The sequence below is a fragment of the Salmo salar genome, chromosome ssa22 (genome assembly GCF_905237065.1).
Source record: "Salmo salar chromosome ssa22, Ssal_v3.1, whole genome shotgun sequence".
In the NCBI taxonomy this organism is placed as follows: Eukaryota; Metazoa; Chordata; class Actinopteri; order Salmoniformes; family Salmonidae; genus Salmo; species Salmo salar.
The window spans coordinates 16,977,030-16,996,231 of NC_059463.1; the positions used below are offsets into that span (position 1 = coordinate 16,977,030).

At 41.1% G+C, this 19,202-nt stretch overlaps 1 protein-coding gene and 2 long non-coding RNA genes across 3 annotated transcripts; 1 reads left to right on the top strand and 2 right to left on the bottom strand.

Annotated features, from left to right (window-relative positions):
- Positions 1-6,292: 6,292 nt before the first annotated feature.
- On the bottom strand, positions 6,293-9,718 carry LOC123729712 (uncharacterized). The gene is made up of 2 exons (XR_006761414.1): positions 6,934-9,718; positions 6,293-6,836 (listed from the first exon to the last, which is right to left on the bottom strand). It is a non-coding gene; the product is annotated as an uncharacterized lncRNA (long non-coding RNA).
- Positions 9,719-9,985: 267 nt separating this feature from the next.
- On the top strand, positions 9,986-15,879 carry LOC106582910 (opioid growth factor receptor). The gene is made up of 8 exons (XM_014166533.2): positions 9,986-10,697; positions 13,297-13,362; positions 13,507-13,545; positions 13,700-13,754; positions 13,838-13,916; positions 13,987-14,053; positions 14,202-14,350; positions 14,516-15,879. The coding sequence occupies exons 1-8, from the start codon at positions 10,284-10,286 to the stop codon at positions 14,820-14,822; spliced, it is 1,176 nt and encodes a 391-aa protein (XP_014022008.2). The 5' UTR covers positions 9,986-10,283; the 3' UTR covers positions 14,823-15,879.
- Positions 15,880-18,351: 2,472 nt separating this feature from the next.
- On the bottom strand, positions 18,352-19,046 carry LOC106596907 (uncharacterized). Its single transcript, XR_001326791.2, has 2 exons — positions 18,965-19,046; positions 18,352-18,822 (listed from the first exon to the last, which is right to left on the bottom strand). It is a non-coding gene; the product is annotated as an uncharacterized lncRNA (long non-coding RNA).
- Positions 19,047-19,202: the final 156 nt, after the last annotated feature.

Consider the following 19,202-nt stretch of genomic DNA (forward strand, 5'->3'; position numbering starts at 1 on the left):
AAAGCCTCTCTGATTGCCCGTGTTGGTATGCCCTCTGTCACCACATTCTTCAAGAAGGTAGAGCCTTCCCAAGAAGAATATGGTTTAGCTGTGCAGGAGGGTGTCTTTGCATACCACACTATCCGACACAATCATAGTTACAGATCTATGGACTGCACAGCACAACTGACACGGAAGCTTTATGAACCAATGTTTACATGTGCTAGGACAAAATGTGACCCCATAGTGAGTAAGGTGTTAGCAACATGTGCTAGGACAAAATGTGATGCCATAGTAAGTAACGTGTTAGCAACACTACTTTGCTAACACAGGACCTAGACCAGGTTGAATTTGTGTCCCTGTCCATTGATGCGTCCAATCATGGACATGTAAAGCTGCTGCCAATAGTAGTCAGATATATGATGGCAGCACATCTGTGGAATCAAAACTGCTTGATTTTGTTGATTTGAACGGAGAAACAGCAGAGGAAATTGCAGCTGAGGTCCTGGTGGTCATCCAAAAATGTAACCTGGAAAACATTCTCTGCCGACAACAAATACCAACTTTGGAGGACTGAATAGGCTGCGGAGGGTCAATGTCCATACCAAAGTTAAAAATGCTCTGCAGCGGGAGGTGATTGGCTTAGGTTGTCCTGCCCACATCATTCATAACACGGCCAGAACAGCTTTGGATATGATTCCCATTGATGTTGAGTACCTGCTCACAAAGTGTTAGGAGAATTCTGTTCCCAATGTTCATAAACTGAACTTCAATTAAACTACTCAGTCTGCACCCCAGAGTTTATAAGATTCTGGTTAAATGACACAGACAGAGGCCCAGCTTACAATAGTCAACAATGTTTATTCATGAGAACTCTGCCTAAAAATGAGGACACAGTCTTTTTATATGTACACACACACACACACACACACAGACACAAATGATCTCACATCAGTAGAGAACTCTACCCCGCTTTAGGCGGCTGTATTTTTCCACAGGACACATACATTCTTTATCACACTTCTGCAACCTGTCTCCTAATCTTCTGCCCGCCTAGCCGTTTTCGGGCAGTTGTTCCCCTCCCTAACTCAGGGAGGTCCCTTTTCTTGTTACTTTCACAAGGTCGTCTTATCAACTATGCCCTGCTCATTTTGAAATAGTAACAGTGTCCTAGTCTTACAAAGTCTACTCACACACAGTATTGGATTATAGTCTTTAACACATTATAGCCTTATAATTCTAATATATTTCACAAAGTTATATGGTTTCCGAATGGAATACTTTAGTCAAAACCTTAAACAGATCAATTATTTTATCACAAAGATATTTGGATATGTTCATATTTTCACCGTCAGAGTAGAAAGACTGAAGGGCTTTTGTGAGTTTGTTGGCCAGGAGTACCATAACATTTTAGGACACAGCAATGTTCGCTGGATGTCCATGCTCCCTGCTCTAGAAAGAGTGCTGAAAATGTGTCATTGAAATTCTTTTTTCTTACTGAAGACAAATGCCCTGTTGTCCTGTGAACAATGTTCGAAGATCCACTGACTGAACTTTGGCTGGCCATTATCCATGGAAACTTGACCGTATTCAGTGACACGATCAAGATGCTTGAAGGCCCCAACCACTGTGAGGTGGAGTCCGCTGCAATTCTGAGAAACGGTGAGGCAAAATTGACTGCAAGACGTGATGACAACTTCATTCCAGTTTTGGTCAGAGGACTTCTGAGAGAGCTAGAGGAAAATGGAGCCGTCTAAAGAGAGCTTTCTCAAAACATCCCAATCATTCTTCACTATAGCTGTGAACTACTTGCAAGCATGGGGAAAGTACACAGATAATCTAAAAGATTTACATTGTCTCCTTTTAAAAAGGCAACCTCAGCGTGAAGAGATCCAGAATGCAGCAGGCACACTGCAGGAAAAATGCCCCAATGTGACCATCAATGAGGATGCATTGTGTGACAAGGTTATTGGCCTGCAAGAGTTCCTAAAGGGGGGATCGCTTGAAGAATGGAAAACATCGGAGACAACGCTTAGTCAGAGATGGAGCATGGTGGTTACCCACTTCAAAGAGAATGACATCCCACACACTAACCTGGCTAGATTAGCGTCTGTTGTCATGTGCTTACCTGGAAGTAATGCACCAGTCGAGAGAGTGTTCTCCCAAATGAATGATATATGGACAGCAGCAAGAAATAGGTTCACTGCTCCTACCATCAAGGCCATGCTTATTGTATTTCACATATACTATTGTCTGTTTTTTAAATTTTGCTCATGTTCTCTTCTGCTCTTATTCTACCAGGACCACTGAATGGCTGTTCAGGTAAGACAGTTCTGTCTTGTCTGTAGTGTTTCTGTAATATAGTTGTTTTCTCTATCACAGTGTGCCTGTTAGACTAAATACATGAAACCGGAATTGTCCCCCATTTTTATTTCATAGAAAATAAAATGTGATATTTTAATTATATATTGACCGTCGAACTGGAAATGTTTTAATTTCAGAAATCTGGTCACCTTAGGCTAAAGGCTATCAAAACTGGTCATCTAGTGCGTTGGAGACAGAGAATAAAAGGAGCAGATTTCTGGGCATGGTAGAAAAGATTCAGGGCATAATGTACAGACAGGGATATGGTGGGGTGCGGGTACAGTGGAGGTAAACCCAGGCACCGAGTGATAAGAGAGGTTGCATCTCTGGGCAGGCTAGTTATGCTGAGTGAGGTCACTGCATGTGTGGGACAAAGTAGGTATCTGAGGCATGTTGAGTGGGACTAGGGGCTCCGCAGTAAACTAAAACAATGATAACTATCCTAAACAACAGTGTACAAGGCATATTGACATTTGAGAGAGACAAAGTGAGGCATAAAGAAATCACAGGTGTTGATTGGGAGAGCTAGCTAAGTCAACAACGGGTAAGACAACAACAGCTAATCAGCTAAGACAACAACAGGTAAAATGGCGATGAATGGGCAGAGAGGGTCGGTTAACTACACACAGGGTCTGAGTTCGGGGCTAGGGCCGACAGATAAACAAAATGGAGTACCGTGATTAATGAACAGTCCAGCAGGCATCAGCTATGTAGCCAAGTGATAATAGGGTCCAGTGAACAGCAATAGATGGAACAGGGAAGCCGCGGGGTAGTCATTACTACACTAGCACGCGGGAGACACGGTGTTTAAAGTTAGCAAACCGGGGTAAGTAGAAGCGTCTGCCCCGACATTCGGCAAAGGCCGATGGAGGGTACAGAGGATGGAGTTAGGTCGGCGGACCAGTCGTGGTGGTACGGCGGGGCGCCGTGGTGACAAAGGGTCCGGGCCAGATGGTGAAAGAGGTATTGTAGTTGTAGTAATTTTGTTTGCTAGCCGGGAGATTCGCCTGGCTCGCGGCTAACTGGTGCTAGCTTCGGGGCGGGGGAGTTAGCCACTATAGTCACTCAGTAGCAGCTAGCTAGCAGGGATGATCCGATGCAAAGGTCCAGAGCTTACGGCAAGGATCTGGTGGAGTAGTGGATTCTAGCCATGTTGGGGTAGAGCCCGGGAGGCATCGGCTGAGTAGCCGAGTGATCACAGAGTAGGCCGGGAGGTGGGCCTGGCTCCAGGCTAGCTTCGGGGCTGGGTGACTCGGTGGCAGCTAGCTAGCTGTGATGATCAGGAGTAATGGTCCAGGGTTTACGGCAGGAATCCATAAATTCTTAATCCTTTACTTAGATTTGTGTGTATTAGGTATTTGTTAGATATTACTTGTTAGATATTGCTGCACTGTCGGAACTAGAAGCACAAGCATTTCGTTACACTCACAATAACAGCTAATGGATGTACTGTCTGCCCAGTACTGAATGTTGTGGGCTCTAGACATTTTTTTGCTAGGTGGACCAGGTCAAACATCTGTGACCTGGGTGTCTTGTCAGGTTGATACATCCAAGAAAAAAAAACTGCTGTACCCTCAGAGACAGTGACTCCCAACCATGCTAATATTTCCTTCAGTGTGTCATAGTCATTGGCTTCTGTTGCTTCCAGATCAGACCACACCTATTGTGCTTCCCCACAAAGAAATGGAGCCAGTATTCCTGCCCATTTTATCTGTGCCATGCCTCTCGTTCTGCCGTGCGCTCACATTTCTTTAGGAAAGTCTCGCCATCATTTTCTGCAGATACCGAGAACCCACGATGGGTAGACCAGCGGTCTGTTGAGCAATTTTCACTGCAGTGATTTCAGCAGTTAACTTTTGCATGTCCATATTCATCTGCAGTTGACACTTCCTTTGTTGCTCCAATAACAAGCGATTGGTTTCCGCTTGCTGACAATTGGCTTCTTGTTGCATGTTATTAGAAGTAACTAATTGCTTCAACAGATCTTCCATGGTTGTCTGTCCTTAACCCATTCTCCACCAATGTGGCGGTTTCAGCACCGGGTTCTTTGTAAGGCAGAGTTTACACATACAAACGCAGCACCAGTCCAAGTGAAGGGTTAAACCGGTTTATTACTATCAGGCTTCGTTAGCATTTTTGATATACAAAACCCAAAAACAAATATAGTAAACACTTCATCACCAGTGGAAGGTCCTCCAATCTTGGTCTTTGGGGGTTCAACCTTGTTGATTTCAAAATCTTCTTTAAAACCTCCTCCTCCACCGGATGTTCTGTCTCTCCAATAGCCTCCAACTCCTTCACCTGCCAGGGTTAAAGGAAAGATCAAGAAAGAAAACCCAGGGCGCGGTTAAGTAGAGGAACTGATTGGTTTCACCTGTCTGCAGTTTGGATCTGATTACAACTGGAGACAGTTGTGGCTGTTCTGCTGTAGTCTCTGCTGCAGTCACCTGAGTGTCAGTGTCAGCCTCTGGGGAATACTTAACATTGTTTTTTGGCTGCCAGGACCATGGACAGCAAAGAAACCTCGCAGGCACATAACGTCCATCCACAACACAACCCCTGAAACCGCTACAGTATGCTATTCTGTTCTTCTGAAACAGATTACATTTTCTTCATATGTTTCTTTAGACCTGTTTAAAATAAATAATGGATTTATTGTGATGGTGTAGGCTATATTAAATAGAATTTATTAGACTTTTTAAAATGTAGATGTTCCAAAGGTCTGCATAAGTGGTTTGTAGACATGGAAGGCAGGAGGTGCTAAATGTGTTTATGTTAAATAATGGTCAATTACAGTGAGACCAGCAGTTATTTGTTTGACAATCACTACCTGACAAAACAGGACCGTCGAGTGCTGAAGCGCATAGCACGTAAAAATCGTCTGTCCTCAGTTGCAACACTCACTACCTGAGTACCAAAACTTGACTGGCCTGCACAGAGCCCTGACCTCAACCCCATCAAACACCTTTGGGATGAATTGGAAAGCCGACCGCGAGCCAGGCCTAATCACCCAAAATCAGTTCCCAACGTCACTAATCCTCTTGTGGCTGAATGAAAGCAAGTCCCAGGAGCAATGTTCCAACATCTGCTGGAATGCCTTCCCAGAAGAGTGGAGGCTGTTATAGCAGCAAAGGGGGGACCAACTCCATATTTATGCCCATGATTTTGGAATGAGATGTTCGACATACTTTTGGACATGTAGTGTATTTTGCATGATGCTTCCATGACTAGAATACTAAAGTTACAGAACATTCAAAAGGCAATAAAACACATTTCTGCATATGACCAACTTCTGCATTTTTTGCTTACACATCTATGTGTTTTTACAAATATATTTTTTTGCCTAGGCTATGAGGATTACAGTGAGTTAACGGCCCAGAGCCATAGCCTATTTGCTCACATTGAAAATAATTGTATTATCAGAGCATACTAGTGGACTTCTGGTAAGTAGGCCATGCTTTAGTGAGAAAGTGTTGGGATCAGGTACAACCAATGCGTACAACTATGAATAGCCTACTGAATAGCCTACATGTTTTATTTTATTTGAAGGGGTTGGGAAAAGGTTGCAATTTGGGTTGAGAGCTCTAAATTGTAGAAATGGCCGGTGTTATAGGGGTTTATGACCAAAGAAAGACAGTACAATATCAAGATAGGCAGAAAACAGAAAATGCTTTGCACATAGAAATCACCTATCAGATGTCATATCGACGTTGACTAGCTAAGCTCACGCGCAGAAACACGTAATCGGGTCTAACGGTTGTCTCACGCCAAACCGCACATGTGCAGGCGGTCAAACGAAAGGCACTCCTTCGATATTTTACATTTTTTAATGTAACCTTTATTTAACTAGGCAAGTCAGTTAAGAACAAATTCTTATTTACAATCACGGCCTACATTGTATTTCTAAAATGGTATTCGTATGTCTAGTTCTCAATTCAAATCGAGGCAGTTACACAGAACATTGTTGTTTATTTATAATTGACAACATTGAAATTTCAACTTAAATGGATATCCTCAGTATTTGCAATGTACTCAAAGTAGAGTCTATCATAAGAAGGAGAAAGCAACAGAAAGCATGAAACTTGAAGAAGCCCAAGTAATGGTCTAGAGTCTTGCGCTTAGTGTCCATATTTCTGAAATATAGTTGTTTTTGACTAAAATGAAAACACGTCAGTTTGTCACCTTCACGAGGTTGGAGTAAGAACATGTTCAACTACTTATGACATTGGGATCGGTGTAGCCTACTTTTTGAGTCTGAAATCAAATAACACATATGCCTGTCACGTTTCTCTAAGACAGAACCCAGAAGCAGACCAGGACAAGGTGAGTAAAATGAAGGTGAGTATTTATTGGTAGTCTTGATGTGTAAATTGAATAATCCAGGAGACGGAACGGCAGAGGAGGTGAGTTGATGACAGTGAATGGGTTGATCCAATGAAATCACTGAATCCACCGACGGCCAGGCAAGGGAATTGAATGTTCCGGGAGAATGACTGTAGACAGAGTAAACGGGAGTGAGTAACCGGCAACAAGTACAGAATAACAAAACAAACTCAGGAAACATGAGGCTGATACGCTGGCACAACATACTGTTCGTTGCTAACGATCCGGCAGGGAATGGATGTCAGGTCAGGGCTTATGAAGAGGTGATGATCAGGACCAGGTGTGCAGATGGTTGATGAGATGCAGGTGCGGGTAATCAAAAGTTCTCCCGCCTAGCTTTGTCGCCTGGCAACCAGACAGGGTGCGTTCAGGAACCTCAGACAAAAGACTCCAAAACAAAAAACAGTCAGCTCAGGCAGAAAACAGACTCAAGAAGCGGGATTCCTGACAAGGCCTAAACGGTTTAGTTTTTAGTTTTTATTGTCTAAAGAAAATATTAAATAACGAGAAAAGCAGTAGGGCCTATTGATTAGATTATTCAAATGTGTTTTTAATGATCGGTTCTGGTTCAACCCATGCACAGTACGGTTTGTTTTGTTGCTTCCAGACGACACAGAAAATTATAAATGGGTCGTTCTTCATGTTTTAATCTTACATATTACAGTGCCTTGCAAAATAATTCATCCCCCGTAGTGTTTTTCCTATTTTGTTGCATTACAATCTGTAATTTATATGGATTTTTATTTGGATTTCATGTAATGGACACACAGAATATTCCAAATTGGGGGGCTCTACAATAATAAAATCCAAGTAATTGATCAAATATTTATTAAATATCTTGTTTTTAATGTTCATTAATCACCGTTTTCATTTGTCCTTTTTAACTCATTGAGTAAAAGGAGTTTCATAAGGAGGCTCATAAGAATGTCCCCAGATATACAACTAAAATGGTTTTACAGATGCTGGATGAGGAAGCCATTGGTGCGTCCTACTCAGAATCTGAGGTATCCAATTCAGATGACAAAGACTATGTGCCTGTGGGTCAAGCTGGAGTTATGGAGGCACCTGGTAGTCCAGCTGTCCTAGATGATTCTACAGATGGGGGGGACTCCTCCCCATCTGTGAAAAGCAGTCAAATAGATTGAGTAAAAAGGGGTCTTACTGGAGTGAACTGGATGAGCAGCTTTCTTCCAGACGTGACGCTTGGCATTCCATCCAAAGAGTTCAGTCTTGGTTTCATCAGGCCAGAGACTCTTGTTTCTCATGGTCTGAGAGTCCTTTAGGTGCCTTTTGGCAAATTCCAAGCGGGCTGTCGTGCGCCTTTTACTGAGAAGTGTCTTACGTCTGGCCACTCTACCATAAAGGCCTGATTGTTGGAGTGATGCAGAGATGGTTGTCCTTCTGGAAGGTTCTCCCTTCTCCACAGAAGAACTGAGTCAATGGAAAGATGTGGGGTGATGAAAGAGAGCCATGCCACCACCACTCAGAGCAGCCAGGGCCAGAAGAGGAAGAGGTGCCAGCTCTGCCCAAAACGCAAAGGATGGAAAAGTCAGCTGCTGGTGTTCTCAGTGCAACACAGCCATCTGCAAAGAGCACAGTCACATGCTTGTGGTTTGTAACAAATGCATGGTCTAAGACAGCATAAGTCAGCAATCACACACACACACACACACACACACACACACACCTCTGTTCCTTTTAGTGTTCATGTTTTCTAAATTCACAATTGTTAGTTTTGTCATTTATACTGATGAACTTTTGATTTTCAAATAAATGTTCTGAAATATTATTAAACATGCTTAAGGTGGTTTTATTTTGTTATTCACACTAAAAGGTTGAATGTGAAACTTTGATTGTAAGATTGATTGTATGAAAATATGCTAATATATTCAACAGCTGTTATAATTTTCATAATATGTTATCATTGAAATGTGTATCAAACTGGTGAAGAGTGACTAAAAACATTAAAATAATTATTGATAGGTTCAAATCATCACTCAAAATAATGATGTTCCACATAATGGATAATATTTTAGACCCATATAAGTAAAAAAACAGATATTACATTATCGGGTCATTTTGACCCGTCATATGCATTATTGGGGCGTCATGTTTACTATGCATCCTAGGGTTAAAGCTAAGTTCATCGTAAGAACCATAGGATCCTATGGTTCTAACGATGAACCAAAATTATTTTGGGAATCAAGGCCCTGGTCTTTACCCATGATTGCACATCAGAGAGTTTCAAAGGACGTATCATATGCTATAGGTCTGTGGACAAAGCTCTCTCTTTTTTTATATCATACCTTATTATTGATGTACCTTATAGGCTCATCACAAATAGCCAGATCCTGATGTAGGCAAAACTAAAAACTGTTCTCCATTGGTCATGACCACTGTATAGATAATTGGTCATGAACCGCAAATATCATCGGACTGACTGCCCAAGTGGTTATGTTGTCTATTCTCATAGGCGCTGAATCTTGTAGTGATCGGTGGCATGTTATAGAGCAGGGGTACTTAACTCTTACCCTACGAGGTCCGGGGCCTGCTGGTTTTCTGTTCTACCTAATAATTGATTGCACACACCTGGTATCCCAGGTCTAAATCAGTCCCTCATTAGAGCGGAACAATGAAAAAAGTGAGATTTTTTTTGACTCAGGACATGTCACATAACCCACTACAGTGGACTGTCAATCATCAAATCATTGGAATGATACTTTAAAAAATATATATAAACAACATTTATCTGTTTATTTCGATTACATGTATCGATCAATAACACGAAGAAAGACCCATTTATCAGTTTCTGTGTTGTCAAGAAACCACGACTATTCATTGACCAAAACGTATGGTGCAGGGGTCGAACCAGAACCGTTAATTAAAAACACAACATTTGAATAATCAAATAATTATTCCGTTTCTCGTTATTGAATAATTCATTCAGACAATAAAAAAAACAAAACTGTTAATGTGTTGTTTGATTTCAGATTCAAATCAAATAAATTAGGTTTGACCTTTTTTACTCTTTTGTATCTTGTTATCTGATAGGAAACAATAATTGAACAGAAATTACATGGACCCATGAACTAAAATCTAGGTTATAGGGTTATACCTTTAGATTTCGAGAAAATGTAAAACTAAGAAGAATTTTTAAATTCTCTCATTGACTTCACATTTAAACCCCGGTGTGGTCTGCTTGGTCTGTTTCGCAAGCGTTCCCGGAAGTCTTGCGATGTTGCAACTCCGTAAGACTTATGGTGGGTATAGAAACTAGTGACATAGGAAGAAACTAGTGACAGAGGAAGAGACTAAAGTGAAAATGTCAACATATTATTCGAATCCGAATGCAAGATATCGTGGTGGCTCTCGTCGTTTAGTTAATCATAAAACTAATATTTGTTACCTTGGAACATTTTGTAAAAGCTACGGCGTAGTCCTACATCGTTATCTTGTGCGCCGCTCCGGAGTTAGTGGGCTTCTAATGATAATAGGAACAGGTCTGCGAGCAGCGCTAAAATTGGCTGCTAAATTGTCTACTAAATATCTTGTTTTTTATGCACAAACGCACTTTATTACTGGTTCCAGTTCTCGCCTACATGGGCTTACACTGGAGGTCGTTCATACCAAATTGTTGGCCTTGGCTGGAACGCATCTGGAGATTTATCATGCCAAGTTATCCTAGTCCGAATTCCCTTCCCAGAGATGAAGTGGAGAGTCAAGTGTCTCTAGTAAGTGTAGTAGTGGAGCCTTCTGATTCCCTTCCCAGAGAAGAAGTGGAGAGCCAGGAGTCTCTAGGAAGTGTAGTAGTGGAGCCTTCTGATTCCATTCCCAGTGGAAAAGTGGAGGTTCCGGTTCTCAGGTCACTTAGGTCATTTGATATTGAAGACACCAATGAATACTACTGCATGTATGACTCGACATGGGAGGATCATCCAAGCGAAGAAACAAGTGAAAGAAGGACCAAACATGTACGTATGCCGGCTCTTGGGCCCTGATAATGTTTTTGGTGAGGTCTCTCAGCAGATGAGTTTCAGAATACTGTAGCCCATCATCAAACGTCTCTTATTGGCACCATAAAATACAACTGACATATTTAATTTCCACAAAAAACATTTACATTTAAAACAAAATTCCACAATGTAAAATAATGTTAACATAATCTTTATAACGCACTCCACAGAGCTGGGCTTTATGGAAGAGTAGCCAGAAAAAAGCCATTGCTTAAAGAAATAAATAAGCAAACACGTTTGGTGTTCGCCAAAAGGCTTGTGGGAGACTCCCCAAACATATGGAAGAAGGTACTCTGGTCAGATGAGACTAAAAATGTAGCTTTTTCGCCATCAAGGGAAATGCTATGTCTGATGCAAACCCAACACCTCTCATCACCCCGAGACCACTATCCCCACAGTGAAGCATGGTGGTGGCAGCATCATGCTGTGGGGATGTTTTTCATCGGCAGGGACTGGGAAACTGGTCAGAATTGAAGGAATGATGGATGCCGCTAAATACAGGGAAATAATTGAGGGAAACCTGTTTCAGTCTTCCAGAGATTTGAGACTGGGACAGAGGTTCACCTTCCAACAGGACAATGAGCCTAAGCATACTGCTAAAGCAACACTCGATGTGGTTTAAGAGGAAACATTTAAATGTCTTGGAATGGCCTAGTCAAAGCCCAGACCTCAAACCAATTGAGAATCTGTGGTATGACTTAAAGATTGTTGTACACCAGCAGAACCAATCAAACTTGAAGGAGCTGGAGCAGTTTTGCCTTGAAGAATGGGCAAAAATCCCAGTGGCTAGATGTGCCAAGCTTTATACCCCAAGAAACGTGCAGCTGTAACTGCTGCAAAAGGTGGCTCTACAAAGTATTGACTTTGGGGGGTGAATAGTTTTCTGTTTTTTTGGCTTTTGTCTTTGTTTCACAATAAAAATATTTGCATCTTCAAAGTGGTAGGCATGTTGTGTAAATCAAATGATACAACCCCCCCAAAAAACTATTTTAATTCCAGGTTGTAAAGCAACAAAATAGTAAAAATGCAAGTGGGTGAATACTTTCACACTGTAGGCGTCCTTCGGAACTCAGTTTCCAGAGAGGAAGGAAACTGCTCAGGGATTTTACAGAGTCCAATGGTGACTATAAAACAGTTAGAGTTTAATGGCTGTGATAGGAGAAAACTGAGGATGGATCAACATTGCAGTTACGTCACAAAATGAAAGTAAATGACAGAGTGAAAAGAAGGAAGCTTGTACAGAATAAAAATATTCAAAAATATGCATCGTGTTTGCAATAAGGGACTAAAGTAAAACTGAGAAAAAAAAGATGCCAGAGAAATTTACTTGAAGTTCTGAATACAAAGCTTTATGTTTGGGGAAAATCCAACACAACACATCACTCTTCATATTTTCAAGCATAGTGGTGGCTGCATCATGTTATGGGTATGCTTGTCATCAGCAAAGACGAGGGAGATTGTAGGATGGGAAACGGAATAGAGCTAAGCACAGGCAAAATCCTACAGGAAAACATGGTTCAGTCTGCTTTCCAACAGACACTGTGAAACAAATTAATCTTTCAGCAGGACAATAACCTAAAATACAAGGCCAAATATACACTGGAGTTGCTTACCAAGACGACATTGAATTTTCCTGAGACATTGAATGTTGCTGAGTGGACTAGTTACAGTTTTGACTTAAATCGTCTTGAAAATCTATGGCAAGACTTGAAAATGTCTGTTTAGCAATGATCAACATGACAGAGCTTGAATCATTTTTAAAGAATATTGTGCAAATATTATTCCATACAGGTGTGCAAAGCTCTTACTTACCCAGAAAGACACAGCTGTAATTGCTGCCAAAGGTGATTCTAACTTGGATTGACTGAGGGGTTTGAATATTTAGATATGTCTGTATTTCATTTTCAATACATTTGCAAACATTTCTAAAAACATTTTTACTTTGTCGTCATGGGGTATATTGTGTGTAGACGTGGAAAAAAATAAATGTAATCCATTTTGAATTCAGGCTGTAACACAACAAAATGTGGAATTAGTCAAGGGGTATGAATACTTTCTGAAGGCACTGTATATGCCAACATCTGCAGAGAAATGTCAGGCCTATGAATCACTATTGTCCTTTGTACCACATGCTCACTGTTGTATTTCCTCAGGAGCAGATAAACCAGTATACCGGTTGGTTGCAACAAGTAAATGCTTTGTTCTTATACTTTATGTACTTATACATTGAGAGACAGGGTTTTGGGACCTCCTTTCTAAATATTTATTTAACCATTATTGCATTTGTACAACATTGGGTCTCAAATTGATGAGTAGTTGTATTGAGTAATGTAAGGCTATCGCTCACCATGCAAAGCTTTAGTCAAGGGTTTAAGAATTGTTATGTTTTTATTACGTCCGTCTAAAATGGATATGACTAATAAGCAGCTAGTAAAAGTTTCCCTCCAAGTTTGTTTTACTTTATATAGCTCAGACACGTGGGCGTATCAGTATTGTTCAGGTCAGGTGTTTCCAGTATCTGCCATTTTGTGAACTCATGGAGTGAATGTGTTTTCAGTCAAACAAGTTTAACAGATTCAGAAGTGCAGCAAGGGATATGCAGAAGTACAGGCATGATTATCCAGTAAGTCATTATTCTCTTCACACAATCTTACACACTTTATGCTATAAAATATATCCACCTCAATTATATTATGTTACTGCTGCTGACTATCAATCAGTCAATAGTTTGTACATAGTCTTTAGACCTTTGTTCTTGTTTCCACAGGGGCAAGGATCAAACTTGTACTTTGGCGGGCAACAACAAGTAAGCAAGTCCTCATCTCTTTATGTGGTACATGGAAAAGTGGGACGATTTGAGTCATAATTTTACTGGCCAATTCCTCTGTGATTATTGTACTGTTTCAATACAGCTCTCTGAATTATCCTCATTTCTGAATTTGCATGACTTTCCCCCCCAGGATGATATGCCTAATTTACAGTTCTACCGTGGACAAATACCCTCCTCCCCTGATGGTAATCTATTTACTGTTTCTGTCAGCGCATTTTCTATTTGACAAGACTTGGACATGTTTAACTGTAAACTTTGCTCTGATTAGGTGTCTTCATTGAGGACTTTCACAATAAATGGCACAGGAAATATTCAAAAATGGAAGAAGTTCACTCATACATCCAATGGTCAGTTTCCTTTACATTTTTAAGTTAAATTGTTTAAAATATTTGTTTAATACACAAACATTATATTTAGGTGGTTCCCACTTCAAGAACCAGGAATGAATTATCAAGCCAAGGAACTCACCAAGAAGGAAATTGAGGTACTTCTAGTAGTTTCTTTGAGCAAGGAAAGTGTTCTCTGCATACTGCATTTACATATGTCATACATTATCTATTGACTGGGGGCTTAGAAACAAATGAAAATATGTGTTCATAATCATTCTGAATGACAATCCCCTTCCTCCTCAGGCTTTCCTTGAAGATGGCACAGCAAAGCAGAGGCTGGTCATGTCCTACAAGCTCATGCTGGACTTCTACGGCATAGAGCTGTCAAATGACATAACAGGGGAAGTGAAACTTGAGAATAACTGGCGTGAGAGATTTGACAACCTGGAAAGGTTAGAAATTTCTTCATTTGATCATTTAACTGTTATTATTAGATAGTGATTGCGATACATAATAGCTAAGATTTCAGTTTTCAAATTAATTCTGAGAATAACAGTGCTTTTGAGGTTAACAGTACCCTTGTATTTTTGTTGTTCTTGTGTTTTTGTCCATGGCAGAAACACACACAACAACCTGCGCATCACCCGCATCCTGAAGTGCCTGGGAACTCTGGGGTTTCCCCACTACCAGGCCCCACTGGTCCGCATCTTCCTAGAGCAGACTCTTGTCAAAGGCAAGCTGTACAATGTGAAGGAAAGTGCCCTCAACTACTTCATCTTCGCTGTCATTGCTAAGCAAGAGCGCAGGAATTTAGTTAAGTATGCCTATGCACACTATGAGCCCAAACATGAGTTTGTGTGGTGCCCCAAGACAATCCAGAGTATATTTAGGGGAGAGACATTCCCAGATGAAAAACCCAATTGATCTGAAACAGGATGACATTGACGACAACACTGCCAGTTATCAGTCTGTCTCTCACGATGTTAACAAGAATGAGCCAATGGATAGGAGTGGAATGGCAGGTGAGGTTTGTGACTTAATGCGATTTGGGTCACCAAACGATGCATGGTTGAGACATGTATCCATACCTCATGATAATGTGCCTGATCTGTCGACGAGGTACACTCTGAGAAACAAAGGGACCAGTCAGGGCACAAAGTCTACTGGTGGAAGGAATCAAAACACCAATGTTGATTCATCTCATGAGGATCTACCAATTAGGCAAAACGATATTGCTCAATCCAGTTATGGAGCTTGTGATAGAGGTAGCTCTATAACTACCCCCTACCCTAGTCAGCACCCCACCATCGATTCTCTGAAGCAATCAGATTGTCAACCTAGCAGTGGACATTCAGAGGGAAATACTAATAATTGGAGAAAGAGAGCTGCAGATAAGACAACAGAGCATGAACTTCCCAAACGTATCAACGTTTCAGAGGGAATGACTAATGCTGATCATGATGAAAGAAAGAATAAGAGAGCTGTGGGTAATAAGGGAGCTGTGGGTAAGGAAAGACTAATGCCAATGATCATAAGAGTGGGGTAGCTACAGACAAGAAAGCAGAGAGTGGCAGTGGTCTGGGTAGCCATTTGATTAGCTGTTCAGGAGTGTTATGGATTGGGGTAGAAGCTATTTAAAGTGAATCAATTTATTACATCTGATTTCTGATCACATGTATAATATATCAGTGTGTTATTATCCACATTTTTCAAAACAATACAAATGTTATACTATTGATTATGTTAGTGGTTTATTTTGTAATAGCATATTTTTAGTTTGGGGAATTTGTTATATTGATTTGGGGTAAATGTTCAGATTTGAATGCTTATGCTTGCCTCAAAAGGTATTTCAAAATACTTTCTACTGCTTAAAATATTTAAAATAGCTTTAGTGCCTAACCATGTGTACCACCAGGGGTGCCTAATGATTTGCATAAACATGACTTCGAAATGTGATTTTAATAAAGATTAGATAAACGGAGTCTATGTGGTGTTTATTACAGTCTCTGAACATTACATTTTTTTGGTTTGAGGTGTAATGGAAAGACATAATCCATAAATGACAGAAAGGTTGCCATACAGTAGGTTTAATTGACCAAGTTTAAACAAAATGACTGCCAACTGTAATTAGCAATACTATAGATGCATCCATTCAGTGGTAACTGCTGAACATACAAGCACATACTGTCCGAGGAGGAGAAACATGACTGCTGTTCCGAGCCCAGACGGAAGGCTACATGATACAAAGCTCTCCAGTTGAGACATGGTAATTTCCGAACTACCTACGAATACAGCGTGAGTTATTCAGGCTATGTTAGGCTGTTGACTTTTCGTTGTCCCTCCAGCCTCCGCATTGCCTGCTAACACTCAGACACGGATCTTCACGTCGAATCTCAGATTGCCCGCCAATACTGGTAGGCTATAGAGACGGACACCATGGAATACTCCATAAACCCCGTACTATATTATAAGATATATGCTATCGTAGGCCTATTCATTTGTAGCGTAATCCGAATCGTGGGCTATTGTCCAATCGCAGTAGCCTATAGGCCTATTTCTATGAACCATTTCCCTCACAATAGGCTACTGAAAAAATACCATAATTTGTGAAATCGTTGGGAAGTAATTTATCCGACGCATTTGATCATATACGTTTAGGCCCAATAGGCTATATGGGCCCATCTGCGTCACAGAATAGGGGCAATAGTAAAATCGCTGGAAATTCGGGAAGCAAGGAATTCTAGAAAATTGTTGCTGGTCGTCAGTGAAATAGCAGCTCAGAGTGGCAGAGTAAAGTCCGTTTCAGGTTGATCGATATCCACTTGTAGGCATAGGCTACTTTTATCCATCTTATATGGCGAGCAACGGCATATAGCCTACATAATTGGACAAATAACCATTGTAAACCATTGCGTAGCCTACTTCATTGCCAATTTGGTTTTCAAAGTGGGAGGCAATTTTCCGCGGGACTGTCTGGAGAACACTGAAGGTGACAGTCCAAGAGAGACCGATAGATCAGTCAGGGCCTAGTTTCGCAGTTTTGATGTAACTTCAAGGGGCAATCAGTAGTCGCTACATAAATTTTTTGGACTTGAAGAATATAACTTATAAATCATCATGAGCTTAGTTCAACTGTCATACCCCATCAGAAACCAAAATATAAGCCTGTTTTACTCCAACTTTAGAAACCCCCCAAAATTAACAAACGTATATAGTCTCAAAACATGGTTAAAACCATCATTTTATATCATGGATGGTCCTGGCATCCATAGCTCTGTCTATGAATTTGAGAGTGGTAGCATTTTTCCAGCCCCATCCCACGGCTTTTTACCAAACCAAAGGTGAGGAGTCCGCTTTGTTATTGTTGCTATACTGCTGATTGCCGCATTAAGCATTTCATGGTCGTAGAACTTTTTAATAGTTTCCCAAGCAAGCACGCTGAGTTAACCTGTAAGAGCGTCAGCTAAGTGCGTTGTTGTTTGGGCAATGTTTGCTTTTTCACGATTCCTTTGGGGGAGCTGTCCAGTTCCATGGTGTTAAAATAGATGCAGCCTGCGTCATAATCAAACACCACTAAAAGTCATTTTATGCTTGATCTGAAAACGTGGTCAGATGCGTCGTATGGATGGTGTGACGCAATCGCGGAGCCTCTGGAAGCATGCAGAGGCCGAATGTAGCTCTGTGCCGCATCACTGTGCGCCGCCCAAATTTTGTAACAATGCGGTGGCTCCATATAGCTCCCCATTGACATGATTTGTTGACGGTAGGTAAAGGGCGGAAGATCCAGTATAAACACAAACTGACTTCCTTGAAAACGTCCTTTGCAACCACTGCAGAGCCTTTAATAGCCCACATTTCACGTGAAACGTAGTCTAGGCCTATATATTTCGCAGACTCGTTTTTATGAATGAAAATAAATAACACCATAATCTCCAAACAAACCATTTTCGTCATGTAATGTTGATTTGATTTGATTTGCACACTGCATCACAATGTTTAGACTTCTGTGTTACGTCCTGATCTGTTTTGTTTTTGTTTTGTTTAACTGTATGATGTGTTTCTGTTTTGTATATTATGATTCCATGTCTAGATGTCACCCTGTGTCTTGATGTTTTAGGGATTACACATGGAAATGTTCCGCTGACATGTGGCAATGTTTTGGCGTTTCCAGTGTTCCCAATTTGTACCGGATAAGATTCAGCTTGGGATGTTACAACGACATTTTTAAATATCACATTTGATCCTATATATTACCCAAATAAAACATGTATCATTGTATGACCATTTACACTAAACTCTTATAAATGGTTGTAGAATTATATCACGTTAGTAACGAAGGCTATGGGAAACACCTCGACTACTAAAATGGTTCTAACGATGATTTTAACACTATACGAAGGCTCTGGGAAACGAGGCCCAGGGCTCGATTTTCCAAAAGGATCTTAAGGCTAAGTTCATCGTAAGAGCCATCGGATCATATGGTTCTAACGATGAACAAAATATGATTTTGGGAAACAGGGCCTTGGTCTTTACCCTTGGTTGTGCATCAGCGAGTTTCAAAGGACATGTCATATGCTATTGGTCAACTGACAGAGCTCTTTTAAAAAATATAATACCTTGTTATTGATGTACCTTATAGGCTCATCACAAATGGCCAGATCCTGACGTAGGCAAAACTAAAAACTGTTCTCCATTGGTCATGACCACTGTATAGATAATTGGTCATGAACCGCAAATTTCATCGGACTGACTGCCCATGTGGTTATGTCGTCTATTCTCATAGGCACTGAATCTTGTAGTGATCGGTGGCATGTTATAGAGCAGGGGTACTTAACTCTTACCCTACGAGGTCCGGGGCCTGCTGGTTTTCTGCTCTACCTGATAATTGATTGCGCACACCTGGTATCCCAGGTCTAAATCAGTCCTTCATTAGAGAGGAACAATGAAAAAAGTGAGAAAAAAATTAGACTCAGGACATGTCACATGACCCACTACAGTGGACTGTCAATCATCAAATCATTGGAATGATACATAAGTGTAATATAAAATAAAATACGTAACTGTACCCGATCCTGTAGGTTCATGCTCTACAACATTCGCAGAGTACGACCCTGCCTCACACAGGAAACGGCGCAGGTCCTAATCCGGGCACTTGTCATCTCCCGTCTGGATTACTGCAACTCGCTGTTGGCGGGGCTCCCTGCCTGTGCCATTAAACCCCTACAACTCATCCAGAACGCCGCAGCCCGTCTGGTGTTCAACCTTCCCAAGTTCTCTCACGTCACCCCGCTCCTCCGCTCTCTC